Below are 17,475 nucleotides of genomic sequence, written 5' to 3'. Positions count from 1 at the left end.
TTTGTGAGTTTCCCAACCCTATGTAAGAACAATACTGGAATACCAGATTAAGGGGGAATAAACCAAAGAGGTTGTGATGTGGTTGTGCTGAGAAACAAAGAACAAACAAAAAGCAGAGGTGGTCCCATGAAGAAAAAGATTCGGGCACAAGTGTTGGGAGCAATCACATCCGTTTAGTTAACAGTGAGAATAAAGCTACAAACGTTGATCACAGATTTAAGTACAAAGGTCTTCAGAATAACATAAAGAGGACCCCATTTTATAAAGGATCAGCAGCACAAGGTAAGATCAGAATCTGAGTCACAATTTTTATAACTGTGACATTGCAGTTAGATTTTGTAAATATACCCATGTTCTCTATTAAGTGCTCTTTGGTGGGGTCTGGGAAGTCAGACCATCGTAGACGACATCCCATTACTACCATTATAATTTCTGTTTTTTTTTCCTTTCAGTCCAACATCTGCTCACACAGAGAGGCTGCAGGTTGAGCATGTGCTCTTTGGAAAGGGTTCATCATATTCACATGCTTGGTCCATCATCGTCATCATCATCATCATCATCATCATCATCATCATCATCACAATAAAAATATAGCTCAATAATCTGGATGGTGGACACACCACGACATATTTCTTAAGGCAATAATGGTTAACAACATACAAATAGTTTGGATATATGACAGAGTTCACAAAAGGTACATAATATAGGTTATCTGCAAATGGTTCAACATTGATACCCAGAAAATAAACATCTACTTTCACACTACAAAAACTTTGAGATAGCTGTAGCTGGTACATGTGACTGGTACAAAGGCTTCCATGGATACAGTGCAGTAAGTGCTGCTTGATTGGGTGGGATAAGCTGAGTGCTGTGGCCTGTTCAGCTAGCACAGGTAGCCATCTGTCCAGAATGTGTGTGTGTGTGTGTGTGTGAGCAAGGTTATGAGCTTCAAAGAATGGATGGATGATGAATGCATAAAAGTATGAAGGGATGAGGAACAGCAAACTGGGCAGAATCATCACAACGAGGCTCGACTGTCTCCGTCTCGGATTTCCTTTTTTCACAGCTAATAAAAGTTCATAACAACACCAAGACTACTTCACAGGACCTTCATTTATTAATTCACCGATACAGAATAGATAGAATACAAGCTTTTTCAGGCTAGAAATCTCTCAAAGGCACGGGGTATCAGTTAATTGGCCAAATTCATAAGGAAAACACATAAAAAAGTAAAATATGGCATCAACAAATAGCTGTCAGTGCCAACAAAGTCTGTGGTGCAGTATCATTCCAGATGCTACTCTGAGGTTAAAAAATGTAAATTTGAGACATTTCATTAAAGTCCAGCTCCCCTGCATAGTCACTGCTTTAAAAGGCAAGGTGAGTGATATTTTTGAGTATAGAGTACAATGAAGAACACTGGAGTCTTATCATCTCTCCACAGCAATCAGGTCAGTGGTTAAGGCGGGGCAGGAGGGAATCAAGAATATATATATATATTTATACTGTATACAGTATAGCCTAGGCTGGAGAGGAGTGGCTACTGACAACAGCCACTGGATAGACAGGGAAGGCACAAGAAGCGAGCGAAGGGCTGTAAATGATCAGGTGAAGGCAAAGAGGAAAAGAACGGCAGCACACAAGTACGAAATACAAATTTGGCAAAGGGCTCTCCAACTGTCTCACATGCTCACACACACGCACACACACACACACACACGCACACACACACACACGCACACGCACACACACACACACACACACACACACACACACACACACACACTCAACACCAAACATCATCTGTTTGCAAACCAGAAGCATACACAGGATGACGTGAGAATGGGATGACATGATGTTAAACTTAAACTTGTGTCAAGTGTGTGTGATGAGTGACTAAGGTGGTGTGCTGTGGGTCTCAGTCAGAGTGTGCAGATTCAAACTCGTCCTGGGCTGCTTGGCAGGCGGCTCCATCGGCTCTTTCTCGTCGACCGCGCTCAGAGAGCTGGACTGCAGCACCAAATCTCCAGTCTCATCGTCGCTCTCCTCTTCCTCATCCTCCTCTTCTTCTTCTGATAGACAGAGACATGACATGTCCTTGGCACAAAACTTAAAACTATTTGTGAGGAATTGTTGTCCACATGATTCCAAAAACAGCATAAACATGGCTAAAATGTTTTCCTTTTCGACCTACCCTGACTGATGCTTAACAGGATTGATTAAACTGAGAATTACAGAAAACGGTAATGCTTCATTTGTTTATATTTGGCAGACCCTGCCACCTTTATAGCTTTACCTTTAACAGTGTTCTGGGACCTTACTTTCCTCTGAGAACAGCTTGTTAAAAAAACATATTTCCGAGTTTGTATTACCTCATTAATATTGTAAATATTACAATTCTGAGTTTGAATTTCGTCTCCAGTTCTATTAATATTAATATGCATCTTATTAGGACTTACAAGGGTGTCATTACCCATTAACTGATGGTATTTACAAGGACCTTAATATAAATCGTTGCAGAGCAAACTGTACTAAATTGAACAATTGACATTGAATCCTAAATCAAAAAAGCACCGTTTAGCCGATTGTTTAGGTCTCTGATTTATTTTGGAGACTCAGGAGGGGAAATTAAAAATGCGCAGTGAGAAACACACACTTGCATTGAATATATTTTTGTTGTGTTGTCTTGACATTGACACTGATTCAGCGTAAAATTTAAACATTTTCAGGAACAATTGCATCTTTTTAATGTTTTAATTTTCATCCTTCACATCTGATATGTAAGTGATTGAAGGTGTCTATAATGTGGTCAAACAGTTCTTAGATGTAAAAGCAGAAAGAATTTAAAGATTCAAACATTTATGATTATAAATTTCTACCACACTGAAAGTACCTTTCTCTGGGTCCGGTGAGATTCGGCTCTTGATTGTGCTGGCAAACTGAAACACACACAGAGTACAGATGGGACGTTTACAAACATGTATCATCAAGTGCAGACTGAAATATGCGAGTGGCTCTATGTGAACACATACTTCTCCCATGACTGCAATGGGCGTCACTCCTTTAGCCTGGGCCACTCTGTGTTCGATCAGGTAGTACATGTACTCATCATACAGCAAGCGGATCAGGTGAAAAGAGCCAAAACTGGCAGCACTGCGCAGAGTCAGGTCACGGATTACCATAGAACTGGTGAGAAAGCAGTGAAGAAATAGAAAATTATCTTTCACATAAAACCAAACATTCTTATCTTTATCATGTTTTTCCTTAGCCCCTCACCTATAGAAGGACCAGTTGAGCAGGAAGACCTTGGCAGCCTTTGGGAGGGCGACAGGGTTTTGCTCATAGGGCTTAAGTGCCTGAGTGACAACACTATCCAGCCATGTAGCCCACTGCTCCAGAGAGTTTTGCTGCTGCAGAGTCATTTTAAAGTCTTGCTCCAGCCGCTGCACCACACGGTCTTCACATTGACACACCCAGGATGCCTGCTCCTGAGGGGGACAAAGGTGGACAGCGTCATAGTTCTGCTCTAGTTCAACTAAAACACCCATTCAAAGTAATAGACTGAAAGGGAGAGAGGAAGGAGAAAGCAGTACAAACCTGTACGTTAGTGAAATCAACCCGGTTGAGGTCTGAGAGCATCTGGTTGATCTGGGCTGAGTTCTGGAGGACGGCTCGAGCAGCTTGGGCCAGGTGGTTCAGGCTGGTGTAGCGGCGCAGCGTCTGGGAGAACGAGCCTACACACACCACCTGAAGGAAAGAAGGAAGGAGGCACGATAAGGTCCAGTTTACAGTTGTAGCTAAAATACATGTTGGGTTTTCTGATCACTGGAAAACAAGTAAATGCAATCACCAGAAGTAAAAAGCTAATGTAAGGCTATAACCAAAATACACTGCAGTCACATCACTTCAGCGTCACCACCACTAAGCATCAAAATACACTTTACCATACACACTGAACTATAAATTAATAAATCTAAAAGTTGTAAAGACCATATTTCAGATATTTAAAGGAAAACCCAAGTGCAAGAATGTGAACATTTTTCATGGTTTTAGGACTCATTCCTGAGGCATTCTGTTGGAACATCAAGTCTCTAGCAGTAACAGAACTTTGAAAAATTTGAAAATTTCAAAAACCAGTGACAATCCTGGTACTCCAATTATGAGAAAATGTATCAAAATCATATAAATATGAAAACCACCTGGTCAACGGCTCACTATGCATGCAAATGATTAAAGCACCATGTTACTGGCCTGTTGTTTTAACAGAAATGTTCATTTCTGACCGATGCCGATATGACATTTTAAAGCCTTTATCGGCCGATAATAATGACACTGATGATGCACACTAAGACACGACAAGGATACAATGAGAACCAATCAAATATATTTTTAAAAAGGTCACTTTATAAGATAAATTATCATACAATACCTTTATGCGAACCATCTCTTCTGGGATGTTCATCATGGCACCTGTCAACCAGTTCTCCAGACTTTTGGCGAAGTTACGGATGGCCTGAGTTAAGGCACCTGGGAGAGGAAAGATGGTGATGTAGAGAGGAGAACGAGAGAGAAAGGGTTTGCATTATATTTTGGTACAGGTGTGTAACTGAACGTAAAACCCTGAATTTGCCCCCCGGATTTAAAAATCTATTCAGAAAACCTTTTCAGGCAGGTGTACTGCAAATCAGTCTTGATTGCCTCACCAAACAGTTTTGTATACAGGCCTCTTTCCAGCCTTACAAACTTACTAGGGATGGGTCTCAGTACATCAGGGATGAGCATCTCCACCAGAGTCTGGTAGAGCAGGTTGTCGCACTCTCTCGTCCACTGCAGCACCGGCTCGAACTTGCACAGCACCACCAGACACGATTTGGGCAGACGCTTCTCTGACTCATTGTGCCTGGAGGAGAGGACAGACCATCACACTCTGTAGGGGTATTTCAATCATCCGATTGTTGGAGTGTGTTGGTGACACTTACAGGTTGAGTGATTCTGTGTCAATGCTCTGGCTGAACCTCCAGAAGGATTTCCACAGTGTCTCCACAAGAGTGAACTGAAGGTTGACCATGACGTCCAAAATGGCCTATGGGGATCACACATAATATCACAGGGGCGTCGCTGTCATGCTTATGGTGTCATGACTGATGACATTTTCATGGAGGAAAATGATTAGTTCCACTATAGTGTCTTTTTGCACTTACAGGACAAGTTCATCCAAAAATGAAACTTCAGTCATTTAAGTTCATAGTTCACAGATGACTTCATTTTCATTTTTGGTTGAACTCATCCTTTAACATTTATGTGTTATACAACAAGTTCACTTCAACTTTGACATCAGAGAGCTGTCTGTTATTAAAGCACGGTTTTGACAAATACATCAAGGACCATGTATCTATTATAATAAGCGTGCATGTGCAGTCTTTGTCCATGAGTGCCTACCTCACAGTGTTCTTTGTAGAGAGTCTGAAAGGCCTTGAGGTGTTCTAAAAGGATCCCATCGGGCAGAGTTCGATCTTGGAGATCAATGTCCACAAAGTCAGGCAGCGGCCTTGATGCCTCTACACAAGATACAGCAACAGAGCAAATAGTAACAGGAATTTCACGTGTCAGACCAATCATTCCATCTCACTTCTGTTACATATATTTGTAAAATGATAGACTCTGTATTGCAAGAAATAATGTTGAACAGTCGGTGTTGCTCACCCAGAAACTGCTGATACTGCTGCACCTGCGCCGAAATATCACAGAGTGCAGTCGCCTGTTGCTGCCCTATCCCACCTGATGTGCCATTAGTGAGCCCCTGTGTTTTCTGAACTGGCTTTAGCCTGTTGGACAAAACACGCATCAATCAGGGACACGTAGAGAAAGAGTTGCAGCACTACTGCACAGGCTGCAGTAACATCCTAAGCAAATCAGCTGTTACATGTTGTTGTATGATCTTGTAGACAAAGACACAACAATATGTCTGTGTGTTTGTGTGTGTAGAGATTTCGACCACAGCTACAGGGCCACATGTGGATACCTGTTTTTCTGTGAGAAAGGCTGCTGCCTCATCGCCATGTGCTGCTGTTCATCCATTAGTCTGAGCAGAGGGGAACCAGATTTGATCCTCAGACCATAGTAGTGGTACTTAGAGTTCCCTCTGTAACACACACATGAAAAGTTATGACAAAGCCCTTAGATAGTCATGCAAAACCAATGCGTGTGTATCTGTGTGTGTGTGTGTGTGTGTGTGTGTGTGTATACCTGGTCCCTAATCTCCGTGTACGTAGCCCCATGAAGACAGACCTGATGAGTTTGCCAAAGGACGCAGCATTAACAGGTTCTAGTTTCTGCTCCTGGCAGTGCAGCAGGTAGTGGTAGTAGAGGGTGCAGCGAGGTAAGCTCACCCCCTCCGCCCCCTCATAGTTATCACACAGCCACTGCACCTGGAGGACGCGGCCAGTCACAGAATTAGATTTTCTGAACTGTCATGTTTTAGATCATCAACCAATAACCATTTTTCACTTTGAACTTAAGTACTCACAGTAGCAGGGGGGGCACGAGAGTTAGGGCTGGAGTAACTCTGTCCTCCTCCACCTGCTGCTGCGGCTGCTGCTGCTCCTCCCCCTCCTCCTCCTCCTAACACATAACCTCCCTGAATGACATAGCCCCCTCCGCCCGCAGCAGCTCCCCCGCTATTGGCTCCTGCTGTTGCCACAGAAACTGGCTGCGAGGTCACGGAGCTGGTGATGTCTGACTCAGAGCTGGGTGTGGCCTCGTAGTAGGTGGAGGTGGAGGCAGGAGGGGTCTGGGAGTAGAGGGGCGAGTCCGAGAAAGGGTAGGTGCTTGATCGACTGGACAGGAAAAGACATGTACACGCACGCACGCGCACACGCACACACACATACACACACACACACACACACACATTGCACATTGCATTTACAACATATAAATGCACGGTAAGCACAGTTGTGTGACAGGAAAGTTGCAAGGTGTGTGTGGACATGAGATATGCAGCAGGTTCCACTCTACTCACATTGTGGAGGTGGTAAATGTTGTGTCTCCTCCTCCATCCACATACACCTGGCCAGAGTACACATGCTCCACCTGTAAAAACCAGGCAAACAGGAGACTTAAAGCTGCCTTCGTTGATTTTTTTTTTTTTACACCTGGGGGCAACAAAACAAGCTGTAAACACAATATTACATATTATTAACATATTATTACCATATTAAGCTGTTATGACAAGGCATGTTTGTGTCTATTTGATGAATGTAAATCTAACATCCACTCTCCCTTTGGCTCTGTTTTTGGTCTCCACCAACTCTTGTGGGTGATATCTGGCTTTTAGTTGCTTAATGCTTCACTATGTTCACCATCTATTCACTATATAGCGATGATTATCGTTAGGATTTTATCGTAGTTCTATTCTTCATAAATTCGGTTCGCTTTATCTGTATTCCTATCGGTTCAAAATAATTTAATACATTTAATACATTATTGTAAAAGAAAAACAAAAGACTAAACTCAAAGCAGGAATAGAACCAAATGTTTTAAACATAACTATGTTGTTTCTAGAGCAACAATAGTAATATTTACACAGAAACTCAATATCTCAGTGGAAACAGACCTAAATGTAAATAAAATGACCGATAAACTGATAAAAGAGCTTATCAATACTATGGTATTTCATAATTAAGTCCCTGTTTATTACCGGGTTTCGGGACCCATTTCTAGTAGCGTGTAATGGATTTCTAGAGCTTTTTTTAGGAGCAAAAGCTGACTGGTGCTGCTCAGAGCAGCACAAATCAGAGTGGTGAGATTTGAACTCAAATAATGAAGTTGGCAGATGTAAAAACAAAAAAAATGCACTGAAAGATGCTAAAATGCTCCATCCAAGTTAAGTTAACTGCACAGTTAAGGGCAGGGTTTGGGTTATAATCTGAGTTTTGTGTTTTTTAAAAAAATAACCTACAGGACTTTCTATTGAATATATTTTATAAAGATAATATTGACTGGTGGTACATGTAGTAGTTTTGCGCAACATTCTACTGGAACCCATAGTGGCTTGGTGGTGAAGTCATTCACAAGAGAATATGTTGCATAGTTCTTGTGGCAAATATCCTTCTTTAAGTCTGTTTATATGACGAATGTAAGCAGTGATGGAATGTAACTAAGTACATTTACTCAAGTACTATAATTCTACAATTCTGAGATAACTGGTACTTTACTTGAGTATTTCCTCTTTCTGTTACTTTCTACTTCCACTCCAACACATTTTGAAGAAAAATACTGTACTTACACTCCACTATATTTATTGGATAACTTTAGCTACTTTACAGATTACATGCTGCATCAGAGCCAAACTACTGCATTTTAAAATTCTTTTATTTTACCAGTATGTACAAATTTTGTGTAAAGAAATAGCTGTGTTAAAATTATGATGTCTGTGTATTTTGTTGCAGAGATGTTAGCCTGCTAACCAGCTAGCCCTGGCCCGCCCCAGTCCAAAAACACTACTAGTGGTTTAAACACTAACACTCCTCTGGTCCCTGAGAAGTCCGAACTGCTAGCTGCACGGCTAACTAAGCTAACAAGCTAGTGGCAGCTACAGTTAGCAGCAGTAAGCGTTTATTCAGGTGATATGCTGCCCAGTGTTTGTCTTTAGTATGAACTTGATAGGTGGCCGATTCTTACATACTGCACCTTTAAGACTTTTACTCAAGTGCTATTTGTATGGGTGACTTTCACTTTTACCAAAGTAAAGTAATGCTTGTTGGCAATGTATAAGTGACCCCCCACAGATGTATGATTTTATTCCCTGTGGGTTCATGTACTAATCAGTTGCACAGATACAAAACTATAGATTAGGTTAGCTTAATCTTTAAAGGGGGCTCTATGTAATAATATACATGTATTTATCACTTTTTTATTGGTAAGATTTGAGTAGATTTTAACGTGACGTGAAAAATTAGGCCTTCCCTGTCTCTCTCGGTGTGGACGATTTGTTTCAGATGTTTAATGCTTCTGGACTTTGGATTTCTTTGTGAAGTACTTGGGTCGGATTTCGACTTTATGCACATTCTCGAGTGCCTGTCTCTGCTCTGCTAATAGAGAGCAACAGTAGCTAACGTTAGTTTAGAAATGCAGTCCACTAACATTAAACGGGAGGCTTCCAGCACAACACAGAAGTTCCTCAAAGCCCCTTTAAAAGACATCCAGCTAAAAAACAAACAGCAGCAAGCAGAGAGTGAAACTTGACAAATAAATATCAACCAATTTCCTTTAAATAGCACTCATCAACAGCATTACTGAAATAATGTCTGACAGCTCATTATTATCATACATGTATAGAAGTTGTTGACTTTATGTCATGGTAGATGCGATAGTTTGAAGACGGGAATTGAGGAATACACCTTGGAAAACAATGAAGAGGCAAGGATGTATTCTTCCATTAAAGACAAATGTTAGTGTTGGTCAAAACAGCTCATTCACTCACACAGGTAAACAACATGAGTTCAGTGTTTAGGTACATCTCAGTCAGCCTGAGAAGGCTGTAGTGAGAGTGAGTGATGAAACGTGAGGTATGTAAATAGATAATAAATAAATAATAAATATGCATCCTAAATCCCTCTCTTTCTCTCTGCTGGACAAAGCTGTGACTGATGCATGCATAATCCCATTTCCCTAACTCAATGTATTTATTATATATGATCTTGCATGGAAACAGGAAATGTTTTGTGTGTGTGTATTTACCTCCTGGTTGATGTGCACAGACTGCAGGTTGTTGATGTGGCCAGTCTGAATCCTCTTGGCCGCCTGCGACACCGCTTGCAACACTGACCTCTGCTGATGAGTAAAGCCACAGTGTCAGATAAAACTGTTCAGCCATCAGTTGTGACTTGCTCCCACGTGGCTAAAAAACAAATCCATGCGGTTTGTGTGCATCTTACCTGCTGGGTGGTCTGCACTGGTTGGACCACCTGAGTTGGAACGCCAGGGGCAGATGGGCTGGAGTCTGACAGGCTGTCGTTGGAGTGAACGGAGCCCTCTGTGGATGGAAAGAAGTTTCGTCAGATGATTGAACAAATATAAACAAAAAAGGCCAGCCACCCTTACCACAAGTTGAGTACTCACGACATACTGCTTCCAAATCGTAATAAAAACCACCGCAGAACATCCTGCAACAAAGTTTTTATTATTTTGTTCAGCTCAGGAGAGACTGATAGTGGGGAGGAGGATGAGTGTCTGTCCAACTCTCCTTTCATTTTTATATCTTGCATGCAGGAGGACAGCCTTGGACAGCTAATCTCCCCAGATGGAGAGAGAAATCACCCCATCTTGTAAACATGCAGATCAGATGAGAGAGGGAAATGAGAGTTACATGAGGGATGATGGATAGAGGGAGAAAACAGAGGACAGAGGGTGGACGGGGGTGAGCGTAATGTTCACTTCCTTGTACCCTTCATGTGAGGTAACTGTTTGCACTGCCCGGTTATGCCATTTATTAGACTATCGTATCTGGATTTGTAAAGATAAGCAGATGATTGTTTTTATGCTCTGAAGATATTTTTTTAAGAGGGGTATTTTACAACAGCAGCTTCACTTTATTCTGATGACTTTTGGAGGTTAGAGTTAAGCAAGTTCAAATAATATTCACGAAAAATAAAGATTCCAGAGTTCAACAACAAACACTAACCATTGAGGATTCAGCAATAAACAGTAAAAGATAGTAATTTGGTTTGTTACAAATTAAGACAGGATCGTTTGCAATTTTATCGTTTCTCATTTCTCTCTCATTTACCATTTAAAATTTGTTAGATACAAGAGCCAAAAAGGCAATGTTAAGACATCAATATGGGCTCCGGGAAACAGTGATGGACATTTGTGTTTTCCTGACATTTGACAGATGAAATAGGGAATTAATATTAACAAGATTTGTAAATGATCATGAAAATAATCCCAGATTTAGCCCCAACTATGTAGTAAACGTAAATTAGAAGATTTTTTTTTAATGTCCGCAAAGTGTGCTCTTACTTAAAATAGATTGGGCTACCATCCGAACAGCTTCCACACAATCTCTGCTGCAAAATTAATTAATATTTAGAAGAAATTTTCCTCTTACAGTTACTGATATTATGAAGTCTTGGCTGAACAGAAAAACATTCATTTTCCTTTTGATATGTTCCGATTCTGTTTTGTGATGTCCAAAAGAAAGGTTATGTATTAAAACCTTTTGCCTGTGCACAAGGCTGCACGATATACTTTTTTTATTTATTTTTTTTTACAGATATTGCTTTTGCGACATGATCATCATAAGTGTAAGTGATTGTTTTTGCATCACAATTTTAATTTTTACTAAGAAAACTGTTAAAATGTGTTAAAAAAATAGTGTTAAAATAACGCTGATGTGACATTTGTTGAGGTCTGTGCCTGACAAACATGTTTTCTTGCATCTACAGAACATGTTTTGTAGACCAGGGCAGCACTACAGCACTTCATTATTATACTCTTCAGTCACACATTTTACCTTTATCAAAAAAAGAATGCAGCTTCTTACTCATTCTAGCCTAGTACCAAATGTGAAAGTACCATAGCGTCAGTGTACACTCTTACAGGAAGCAGTGTTGCTAAGTAAGAAACCGAGCTCATTTTACTGCAGTCCATGTTCAAGACATGAGGGAATGCCAGGTTTTACTAAGCGCAGTTATTCGGCTAACTTAGTTTTCCTACTTCATGAGAATGAGACAAGCCCTGGGCCTGTGAGTCTCGCTCTCTGGGTGAGAGTGCACAGTGTTACTTGATACCAGCAGGCAAAAAGATCTACGAATAGACAGCCCTAAAATAAACATACCAGTGTTGGGGTCAGTTCTCTCTCATTGCCACTGGTTAAAAGCACAATTTAAAATATTATCAGATTTCTCTATGACTGAGCATTTGTTTCTTTATTCGGGATATGTTTTGAAAAGGCAATGGCCAAAATTGTTTGGAACTTTTATCTTGAAAAAGCTTCATACCCATATACTACATTAAATACAGTAGATACTGGCTTATCTATTTTTTTCTTTTGTAACACTGCAGGAGTTGTGAACTTAAAGCCATGTCATAAAAAACAATGTACCACCAACTCTTTGACAGCAAAAGCAGCACAGTACAAGAGAAGGTTTCATCAGGTTTCATCCATCAGCTCCCACGTTTGAGACTCTGCAGCCTAGCAACCAAGTCCATCAGCTTATTTAGTCCTCATAATATATGCACTACCCAACCAGACAGGCAAACTACATTGGTGGTTTTTGATCCTCGTGGGCCTTACAGTAGATCTCCACTTCACTTGATTCTAGCCATCATATCAGATGGTTTTAAAGATGGAATGAATAGCTGCAACCTACATGACCAAGAAATCTGAACTAACAAACACCATCACCATAACTATAAGCAATCATATGCAGATGTATGCACAAATGTAGTTTGATATTTTCTGATATGTCTGTCAATCTCACTGGAATTTTTGACCAGCTCCAAACTATGCACAACAACCGTCTTTAAAGTCCTGCTGTGCTGATGAGCAAGTGAAATCTAGGCTTGGAATATAGAGAAAGAACATGGCTGTGCATTTGATGCTCATTTAAGTGTTAAAATGATTACCTAGGTCAATTAATATGGGATGAACTGATTACCGTGCTATTATATTATTATAGGTTATTGACTTGTGGTGCTAGTTACAGTATTTTTCGAGTAAAATCAATGGATCGGCTAATTATTAGTCTATAAAGTGTAATGAAAAGGGTGATAACACCAAGGTGACATCAAATTTATTAATTATGTCCAACCAAAAATCCAAAACCTAAAGATATTCAGTTTACAATAACTGAAGCAGAGGAAGGCAGAAAATTACACTATTATCATAACTGTTGACAATTTTCTGTTGATTTGCTGATGGATTAATTGTCTCATCACTATTTGATAATGCTTTGGGTTCATTTCTTTATACAGTCAGTTAGGTATGCACAATATTAGAAAAAATTGTCATTTTCATATTTGTTTTTTTGCAAAATTTAAATAACAAGAATTTTCACTAGTGGATTTGAATAACTCTACTTTGCCTTTGAGTCTGTGAATTCCTGTAATAAGCAGCTCATAGTCCCGGTGCTTGTTAAAATTTAAAAAGTTACATATTTACTATTTACGTCAATGTAAACATTAGGGTTTACTGATCACACAGACTCCTGCCAGACAAAAACCTCTACTTGAATTGTGTCTTGTAGGGTTGTACCGATCCGATCACGTGACTCGGAAATCGGGGCCGATCACGCCACTGAAGACTCGATCGGGACTCGGACGTTACGACCCAATCAGAGATCGGTTTTATATATATTTATTTAGTCATTATTTGTATTAGATTGTTGATATATGGGCTATTGGTGATTCAAAATAAAAAAAATAAAAATGAGTATTTACTACCACCGTTTACGACATGCGCATGCGCAGAAGACCAGCACGCCAGTTTGTTTTGAAGCGGAGTGGCGAGTTGTGGAGCACCATGTCTGCTGTGTGGAAGTATTTTAAAGTGAGTGACGAGAACGATGCAGTTGCAAACTGTCAGATATGTAAATTTGGGATATCGAGGGGTGGTAAGGACAAAGCTTCGTTTAATACCACAAACTTAATTCGACACTTGAAAAACAAACACTTATTAAAGTGTTGTATTAAAATATAATAAAAAATAAGGGACACCTTGGATAGTTTTCTTCGATCTTTTTAATATTTTAAATGTATTATAAGAGTATCGGATCGGGACTCGGTATCGGCAGATACTCAAAAATCAAAGGACTCGGACTCGTATCGGGGGCAAAAAACCCTGATCGGAGCATCCCTAGTGTCTTGTGTTGGTGTTTCTGTGTAACTTTAGTGGGTCATAACACATTTGTTATGGAGTTGATCTGCAGTCTCAAGATGAGACCAAATCATACTATGCATGTCGTTTTTTGGTGGCCTGCATCAGACTACGTAAACATTGTTTCTAGCCTAGCCACTTCGTGTAGACTTGTGCCTCTTATACTTGACATTGCACTTCCTGCGATGTGATTATTGCACACGTGCACATTGCGATATTGATGCTGAAACAATATATTGTGCAGCCCTACCGCTTGTCAAAAAATGCAAGAAATTTTACCCTGATGGGGTCTGGCAACAAAATACTCTGCACTGTTTGGTAACTAGAATCCATCACTACTGTTTCTTACCAGACAAACTGGCAGGGATCCAGCCTGTTGCTCACACCCTCGATCCAGACTTGCTGGTCAAGCTTAAGCTTGCTCAGCCTGCACGTCATATCATGCCCTCGTGCAGCCTAAATAGTGTGTGTGTGTGTGTGACAGTCATTCACGAGTCTCTCACCTGTAACAGTCACTATGATGTACTGAGGCGAACTGCCCTGACCATTACTCTTCTGGATTTCAGGAGCTACGTAGTGCTGCGTGGGAGTGGTCAGAACCACAGCCTTCTGACTCTGGGCCTGGGTGGGTGGTGCTTGAGAACAAAGTGCATCCTGTCCTGTTTTTGAGGCAGCGGCTGATTGGTTAGCCGAAGCAATGTTTCCAGAGGTTGGTGGGATCTCGGACAGGAAGTGTGCCGTCTTTGCCGAGGAGGGTGTGGTGGCAGCAGGTGTTGCTATGGTTACTGTGTTGGCCTGCTGAGGCGAAAGGTCCTCTGAGTATCCAGAAGTTGCCATGGCAACCAATGCTTTGAGTAACTAGTTCTCTGTGGATAAAAAGAGACGGCACTCGTTAATGGAAGGAACACACGTGTTGAAATAGTATTTCTCCTGAATAACACTTATATTTATCATATTATCTTTGATTTAAATATTTCTATAATATATTTTTTCAGCTTTTATTGTCAACTTTCATCTTTCCTTCTATTTTTTTCTCAAACTATGTTTATTGTTGTGCACCAATATAGCAAGGCAAATTCCTTGAAAACGTGAAAATCCTGAAAATAACCCTGATGATTATTCTCTTTATTGGCCACACAGAAACTCATGTGTGTGAGTGTGTCGAACACAAACCAGAGGAGGAAGTAGGGCTTTTGTCTGAGACTAGGCAGTAGTCTAGGGCTTTTCCTGTTTGATTCAGTATGAGACACAGTGCGATCATAAGCACCGTAAATACAGCAATGGATTCAATATCCAAAATACGGTTTACTGACTGACATGGTGTTTCAAGTGAGATTTTTTTTTAAAATCTGACGACTAACTAAAGATGAGAAAAATACGACCCTGGACATCCCGAGATATTACGATCTGTAAATACAGTCATATTAATCATTGGACCCACTGTCAGTCAGGACGTTAGGCCATCCCACTGGAAGATAAGCCACTCCTGCGTGAATCAACACGGCAAACAAGACAATCAGATGATCATCCGCTGCACACCGTGTCCACGGGAGTGACCTGCCTGCAATGTCAGCCCAAAAACTTTTTCAAAGTCACAAAAAGATTGTGAAACACACTAAAATCATATCCCAGCATTTAAGTTAGTACTGATAAACGATTTAGTAGCGTGAACACTTTCGTCTTCTTCTCTGCCTCTAATGTTTCTGGATAGCTCGCTTTAAAAGTGAGTTAAGAAAGCGAGTGTTTAGCTTCCCCAGCTAGCAGCCGCTCACGTTGGGTTGTGACGTTAGAGCGAGCTAGCCAGTTGCCTGTTACTTCATGTCAGACAGTCGATAAATGTATAGCCACGCCACCAGTGGCGTCTCAATACGACTGCACGGTAATCGAAACCGCAAGAAACACCCTGAAGATTCTGACAAATTAGCAAAGAAAGTACGATTGGCACTACAACACAGCCGCCATCTTGTGCTCTTATCAAAGATCTGACATCGCCATAACAACGTTAGGAAAGAAGCTCGCGACCACTTTCATCATCACCAACACACGCGACCACTTTCAACGACTGTACAAACAAGAAGCACACGTAAATAATTAAGACAAAATGAAATGATAATTCTTATATATTTGACTTTTTCACCTCTAGTTTATCCCAGTATTGTCCTTTTTAAGTCGTTCAAGTTTTTTCTTTAGATTTACGTTGTTATTGTTGACTCCCGTTGCTTGGTTCTTGTCGCCAGGACTACCGTGACTATGGCGCCTTCATGCCTTCACCGGGGCAACTGTTGCTACCCTCTCGTCATCGCTCCGCCCTACACTAAATGGTGATTGGCTTACTTGGGAGGTGGTTGCAGCGTCGTGTGAAATAACCGATCGTTGATTGGTAGACAGGGCGTGTCTGTCACCTTCTCCAGAGCCCGACGTCAAATGACCACTTCTTCTGTTACTTTTCTGATAGCTCAGAATGTCAAGCAGGATGGAAACCCGTGGGATGTCGCGTCCTTCACTTCATTCATGTCTCATAAAGTGTTTCTACCGCCGCTTGCCTCTGCTTCTTCTATATGCTCATATGAGTAACTACTAAAGTACAACATTCAGAAGTTCACAATTGATTTGAGTCACAACGATATAACCAGTTGAAATTTCTCTGTAGTGTGTGTGTGCGTGTGTGTCACATGTTGTGACCACCATAGTCATGGGCGTAGATTTCAGGGGGGTTGCAGGGGACACATCCCCCTCAATATTTAGGACATAAGCGTTCATCTCTCACCAAATAAAACATCAAAGTAGCAGAGGTGGTGTTAAAGTAGGCCTTTTTTGTCAAAAAGTATCAAGTTGGGGCATTGTAATGGCAGCTAATGAGCAACAAGGTAATGTATTTTGAGTTCAACATTGCTCTATAAAATGTTGTTCGCTACTTTGCTGATAAATCTTAAGGTAATGTTGCCTGCCAAAATCAAGAAGGGGGAGAAGATGGAAGAAACCTCAGGAAAAGCCACAGCGGAGGATCCCTCTTGCATGACGGACAGACATGCAATAGTTGTTGCATGTACAGAAAAGAATAGCAAAATCACCGTTTACAAGTTGCATTGACAGACTATCTGATACAATTTATAATATATGTAAAGTGTGTGGATGCCCAAAATTAAATCTTGTTAGCTAGCTAGGGTAGCAGCAGAGCTGGTTAGTTTAGCAGCCATCAGACTGTTTAACTCAAGCCCTACCTGAACACTTATAAATATCTTAAAAAATAAATAAATATCTTATTGTATTTTGTAAATATCCTGTGTTTTTCTATTTATTTTCTATTTAATAATTCTATGCATATTTTTATTCTTACTTGTACTGTTGCACCTCGAGCTGTTGTAATATGTGAATTTCCCCGTTGTGGGATAAATAAAGACAATCTCATCTAATTGGCTACGCAGCGGTCGTCCAGTCAAAAAAATGGCAGCATGTGATTTTCTGTGTTTGACATTTGAATTGAATTGATCGGACGTTACATACAGCTTTGAATTTATACGGCATCATACGGTTAGGTTAGAAGTTGATATACAGGATAATAAATATTTGAAAACAATACAGAATGCCTAAGTATT

At 40.6% G+C, this 17,475-nt stretch overlaps 1 protein-coding gene across 3 annotated transcripts; it reads right to left on the bottom strand.

Moving 5' to 3' along the window:
* Positions 1-153: 153 nt before the first annotated feature.
* On the bottom strand, positions 154-16,169 carry rfx1b (regulatory factor X, 1b (influences HLA class II expression)). 3 transcript variants are annotated; one of them, XM_073472236.1, is made up of 18 exons: positions 16,017-16,169; positions 14,383-14,745; positions 9,939-10,036; positions 9,742-9,834; positions 7,022-7,092; positions 6,527-6,836; positions 6,247-6,428; positions 6,023-6,142; positions 5,704-5,825; positions 5,440-5,558; positions 4,980-5,083; positions 4,749-4,900; positions 4,430-4,527; positions 3,598-3,747; positions 3,277-3,488; positions 3,033-3,186; positions 2,894-2,939; positions 154-2,072 (listed from the first exon to the last, which is right to left on the bottom strand). In XM_073472236.1, the coding sequence occupies exons 2-18, from the start codon at positions 14,714-14,716 to the stop codon at positions 1,897-1,899; spliced, it is 2,541 nt and encodes an 846-aa protein (XP_073328337.1). In that variant the 5' UTR covers positions 14,717-14,745; positions 16,017-16,169; the 3' UTR covers positions 154-1,896. The 3 variants fall into 3 exon arrangements, with proteins under 3 accessions (XP_073328337.1, XP_073328355.1, XP_073328346.1); XM_073472254.1 differs by having other exon boundaries at positions 9,742-9,831; positions 16,017-16,166; XM_073472245.1 differs by having other exon boundaries at positions 16,076-16,111.
* Between the last annotated feature and the right edge of the window lie 1,306 nt (positions 16,170-17,475).

The sequence above is a fragment of the Pagrus major genome, chromosome 1, assembly GCF_040436345.1.
Source record: "Pagrus major chromosome 1, Pma_NU_1.0".
NCBI lineage: Eukaryota > Metazoa > Chordata > Actinopteri > Spariformes > Sparidae > Pagrus > Pagrus major.
This window is presented reverse-complemented; position numbering and strand designations above follow the sequence as displayed.

Excerpts from the sequence above, each read along its gene's own strand:
- rfx1b (XM_073472236.1), bottom strand. The coding sequence starts at position 14,716 with ATGGCAACTTCTGGATACTCAGAGGACCTTTCGCCTCAGCAGGCCAAC. Across the intron at positions 7,093-9,741 it reads CTGTGCACATCAACCAGGAG|GTGGAGCATGTGTACTCTGG; the intron begins GTAAATACACAC and ends TGGTTTTTACAG. Across the intron at positions 3,489-3,597 it reads TTGATTTCACTAACGTACAG|GAGCAGGCATCCTGGGTGTG; the intron begins GTTTGTACTGCT and ends TGTCCCCCTCAG.